The sequence below is a fragment of the Sesamum indicum genome, linkage group LG6 (genome assembly GCF_000512975.1).
Source record: "Sesamum indicum cultivar Zhongzhi No. 13 linkage group LG6, S_indicum_v1.0, whole genome shotgun sequence".
NCBI lineage: Eukaryota > Viridiplantae > Streptophyta > Magnoliopsida > Lamiales > Pedaliaceae > Sesamum > Sesamum indicum.
In genome coordinates, this window is record NC_026150.1 from 9,125,700 (window position 1) to 9,131,267 (window position 5,568).

General features: G+C 39.3%; 1 protein-coding gene across 1 annotated transcript; it reads right to left on the minus strand.

Moving 5' to 3' along the window:
• LOC105164167 (NADP-dependent malic enzyme-like) lies at positions 249-5,568 on the minus strand. The gene is made up of 19 exons (XM_011082762.2): positions 5,347-5,568; positions 4,511-4,631; positions 4,340-4,414; positions 3,958-4,109; positions 3,763-3,868; positions 3,574-3,639; positions 3,374-3,469; positions 3,204-3,275; positions 3,037-3,120; positions 2,864-2,962; positions 2,337-2,384; positions 2,204-2,257; positions 1,994-2,092; positions 1,823-1,912; positions 1,674-1,751; positions 1,473-1,547; positions 1,290-1,380; positions 785-913; positions 249-704 (listed from the first exon to the last, which is right to left on the minus strand). The coding sequence occupies exons 1-19, from the start codon at positions 5,496-5,498 to the stop codon at positions 616-618; spliced, it is 1,776 nt and encodes a 591-aa protein (XP_011081064.1). The 5' UTR covers positions 5,499-5,568; the 3' UTR covers positions 249-615.

Here is a 5,568-nt window from a genome sequence, read left to right on the forward strand (position 1 = left end):
TACTACAAAGAACATATGTTATGCTCCTGTGTGGACATAATGAGGAATCTACTTGGAAGCGAGCGTTGTGAAGCTACTCACCAAAGAAGCATTACACTATTTAACTTGCATCAATTAGCTTATCGTGCAAATGCCCAAATAATCCGATGGACGTGAGATCTCATCCCTTTTATATTTTATTTTGTCACTTTCATCACTTATTCATGTCACGATGTTATACCGATTCCTTCATAATGATGAACACTTACTACTTAGAACTCTTGAATGGCATGTCAAATGAACACAATGGAATTTTTAGTACACAAAATTATTCATATGTTTCTTTTGTTTTTCTGTCCTTCCTATCCTGTTCCAGTATTCTCCAATCCAGCACAAGCCTCCATTCTGTCCTAAAGTGTAAAACACATTAGTTTAGCTAACTATAACTAAACACCACAACCAAATCTTCACCTATTATCAACTATTTGCAACCACTATGCAAACTACATGCTCTAACAGTACTTCGTGTCCTGCCGAACAAATTTTATAACATGGCGAAGCTTATGGTACATATAGACACATGAAACTTAATGTTAGCAAACATGCTCAAAACAACACACATCGTAAGCCAGAGCTTCATCGGTAACTTCTGTAACTTGGAGTGTACATGCAGCTTTCAGCATACTTAACCAAGTCAGCAGGTCGAGGCAGCTGTGTTGCCAGACCTAACGATACAAACACCTTGTCAAAAAGAAAATATACGTCCTGAGTCAATAAATATACAGTAAAAGGGTAGGCTACAAACCGAGTTCATATGCTTTAGCAGCTACATTTGCAGCAATGTGAGCTGAGATCTTTCTTATATTGGACAAAGGAGGATAAATCATTCCCATATGACAGTGTTCGTCTGTTACTTGACCAGCCAAAGCTTCTGTTGTTGTGCAGAAAATAGTGATGGTTAGTACTAAAATGAGGGTATGTCAATCAAAAGAACTATTAAAGCAGCTTTGATATATAGTGTTTAATGCATCATGGTTCCCTGTAAAAGAAAGACTAACACAAGATCTCAACTTTCAGAAAAAAAAGGCAACACGGTTGGTTCCCTGCTTGGGTGGTAAGGGAGCTTCTTGTTCAAAAGTTCAAGGGTCTGCTATTTCTTTTAATTTTTTGGTTGAGGAGGTTTTGTGCCTATTATTATTTGCACAGAAGGACAAAATGCAATTTACCCTAGGAGAAAACTAAAGAATGAGGAATGTCTTAAGCTAAATGATGGCCTTTATTAGATACATTATTTTCTGTTGTATACTTACAAGCTGCTAGAAGCATATCATCATGCACACGAATAGCACCGGAAATGACCAGCCCAAAACCTAGCCCTGGGAATATGTATGCATTGTTGGCCTGATTCCACACGTTCAGGAGACGCTTAATGAGTACAGTTTGATGATTACCAAGGTGTCGCATGGGAAAAAAATCAAGTGGAAAGTAGGAACCTGGCCTGGTACAAAACGCTTTCCGTTGAATTCCACAGGATTGAATGGACTTCCACTTGCAAAAATAGCACGGCCCTTCAGCAAAACAAGGATAACGGTCGAGTTGATTTAACTAAAAAATGCAAGGGTAATAGATTTACCCATAAACTAAAAGACATCAGCATAACATATGTAATTTAACATTCTTTCTGCTCATCTGACCTCAGTCCAAGTATAAGCTTCTTCAGCAGTGCACTCAGATTGTGAGGTTGGATTGGAGAGAGCCATGATAAGAGGTTTCTGCAGCATTAACTCTTGATGAGACTTGTTTTCTGTTCAGTTATTGGGTGGAGAGAAAGCAGAGAGAATACCTGATTGAAGGAGGCTATTGCCTCAACCACCTCCTTTGTGAATGTTTTGCCAACACCAGATGTTCCAATCAGAGCTGTTGGCTTGATAGCCTAGTAAAGTTTGAAATAATTAAGATAAGTATATTAGAACTAAGTTTCTGCAGTGAAAAAACCAGGCTAAATTCATCTGACCTTGACCGCATCTAAAAGATTGTGAACAGGTACATGCTCATGAGCCCAAGGTTTCTTTAAGTGTTGAAGAGATTCTTTACGAGAATTTACGATCAAACCCTGCAAATCATACAGACATGTCATTGAATTGGAAGACACCAACTAGATTCCTGCTCCACACATATACTCACATAGATATACACGTGTGTGTGTGCATATATAAGCGCTTACCTTTGAGTCCACCAGCCAAATCATTTTACGTGTTTCTTCCACAGGAATTTTACTCTATGCAATAGAAAGACATCTTGGTCAGAGAATTGCGTATGCAAAGAATGCAATTTCTCATTCATCAAGCATATCTCACCTGCTTTGACATTTCAATTGCTATTAGCTCGGCTATACCAGTCCCCGCCTGCAATTACAAGAGTACTCCAAGTAAGAAGGCGAAACACAGAGTCTAGCAGAGACAACAAATGATTGGAAGGGACAAGGTGAAGGTAACAGAGAGAAGCTAAATGTCAAATAACCTTTTCAACATTATTCTAGTTTGTTTCTAATATCTATCTTTGCTCTCTTCATTTTTCTCCCTCATATAGGGGAAATGGGTCATGTTTTTTCGCACATATTTATGTTTAGATTTTCGTTTGCCCAAGTTGGTCGGGACATATGATGGATTCTTGGTCTAAGAGTTATTACAAGAAATAAGGAGACAGGAGGTAGTGTTTGATCTTCATCTTTTTGAGAAGCAGATGGCACTTATTAGTGCATCATTTGCCTAAGACATTAGATCATCAACAGGTTAGCCTGGTCTCTGTCATGCTGATTATTCCTCCTTCTGTAGAGGCTAAAAGTTAGAGGACAAACAAGAGAAAATCAGGAGTAGAGATGTACTTCTCCAACACCAAAGAACAAGAATCTGTAATCAGCCAAGGTACCGCCAAGCAGCTTAAGTGATGCAACAAGCCCAGCAAGCACAACAGATGTTGTCCCCTGCATAAAAAGGATCCAGAGCTGCAGCATAGGCAGAATTCATGAAACAGAATCAGTGTCAACTTACACATTACCTGTATATCATCGTTAAAGACCAAATGGGTAGTGGCATATCTGGCCAGCAGCTCAAAAGCATTATGGTTAGCGAAATCCTCAAACTGCAGTCTCAGTTTAATTTCACTTACTGTTAGAATACTATGCATCTGAATTGTTAGAGCAGTAGGTAATAGGAATCACTAACCTGTATGAGAACTTTCTCACCGTAATTTTGCTTCACAGCAGTCATGAACTCATGTAAGAAGTCATAATATTCCTGAAACACAATATAAAATCAGCTTGTCATTTTAATAAAAATTAGGAGGAAGTTGCATATGATAGATCAGAGGCGAGCACACAGAGACGACATATAACCTTTCCAGTCGCCCGTTTTTGTTTAAGCCCAATGTAGAACTCATCATTCAGTAGCTGCTCATTGTTTGTTCCCACATCTATTGTTATCGGCAAACACTACAAAGGTAAGTCAAAAACTCGTTTTGAAGGATGATGCACCAATAATGGTTTCCAAGTGGTTTTTAGACATCTTATGTCTGTTACCATAAGTATATGCTTACCCCCGAAGGCCTCACTCCTCCTAAGGCAGTGTACAAAGCCAATTTCCCGACCGGTATCCCCATGCCCTGAAACATTATACCACAGTGATAGCCAAGAACAGAAATTTAAACTCTAGTTAGTACAGTAATGCACTTAGTTAGAACAGCTTCTAGGGAAATAGGAGCGAAACACAAGTGCAAGGACGACACCTGGCAGCCAAGATCCCCAAGTCCTAATATCCGCTCACCATCGGTCACAACAATGACTTGGATTGTTCTCTGAGGCCAGTTTCTCAAAACCTCGAGAACTTTTCCCCTGCGTGAATTGAATGCAAACTGCCAGTTTAAACTCGTTCACATGGTAGGCTCAGAGTATAGTGCAGCTAAACAAAACAAAAAACGTACTTTTCTTTTAAACTTATATATAAACCCTGAGGACGTCGAAAGATGCTTCCATATTTTTGGCAAGCTTCACCGACAGTCGGAGTGTAGACAACCGGGAGGAGCTCCTCCACATTATCAATAAGAAGCTTGTAAAACAACCTTTCATTTCTCTCCTAAACCAAGAAAGACAGAAATATGAAATGACAAACAAAAAGAATACACAAAATGAATTCACTTATTCTGCATTATCTACTATCCAATAAAAATCTCCAACTTCTCCCCAGCTATGTTAAGCAAACAAAAATTGAACAATGGAGGGACGCAGAAAACACAACAGTTGGAATCACAAGCAGCTGTCATTCAGCATCAACACGAAGGAAAATTCTGCAAGTTTTAGAGGTACCTCGAGTTCCATCATAGCCATGTATTTGTGCAGAGGAAGGTCATATTGCCGAAGACTGTGCAATAACTTTTTCTCCTGATATAGTCGGATCATGATCAAAGTAAGCTGCCGGATAGGTGAACTGAATAAAAGCAGAGGACATTCGAACCATTGATATAATGAGTCAAGTACCTGAAGCTCCTGGCATATAATAGCTGGAGGAAGAAGGCCACGCAAGTAATGAGCATCTCTCTCTTTCTCATTGAAAGCAAGTCCTTTGTTGTGATGAGGATCTCTCAGCAAACTATACCCGCTATTTCACACAATGGGCGAAATATAAATATCCTACCTCACAAAACACTTTAAATATCTACCATTTTTTAAGAAGTGGGCAACTCTTGATAAATAGGAGAAACCAAAATGTTATCATAAACCTTGCGATCTTAAGGCGCAAATGGAAGAACAACAGAAACTAAACACAAAATTTGTTCGTATAAACAAAAGAAACCAGCAAACATTTCTCATATGCAATTCATCTCAAGATCACATTCATAGAACTTAACTCATAAACAGTGCATTAGCAATTCAACAATCAGAAATTTAAATCAAAGCTTCATTTTTTGCTTGGTATGAAAATAAACCAAAACAACTGTGCAATCCAGAGACAGAGCCAAGGGGACTAGCCAGGCCTGCCCCACAAGTCATATATTCTTAAATATTTTTATGTAAATTAAACTAAATTCAGATTTTTCACTCCTTCAAGTTAGGTAATTACTCAGAAGTACAAGTTAAAATGATCTATTTAGCTAGCCACATTAGGAATCAAGCTCTTTTCTCTACACTGCACCATCAACACATAATCAAACCACCACAAATGATGAAAAAACTTTCATTTATGTTCAGAATTTTCCCACAAAGCAGAAAGAGAACCAGCAAAACTGCCAGAAAAGAAAGAGAAGCAGCAGGCAATTTCACGAATACAACGTTCTGAGGGGAAAACAAATTCAGGGGAGCACAGGATATGATACCTAGCAACGGAGACAGTCCAGGGAGTGACGAGCTGATCCTCCGTTGCACGATCCTCGCCATAGACATCTTCAACTCCTCCCCCTACCGTCCATCTTGGACTCAGGTCCAGCACTGACTCCCCTCCCCTGTGCGCCTTCAGTACACTCTCCATTCTTTCTCCCTCTCACATGCACACACTTTACTAGGTGTCTGCTTCTGGGGTTGGTGATCTGCAGTACAAG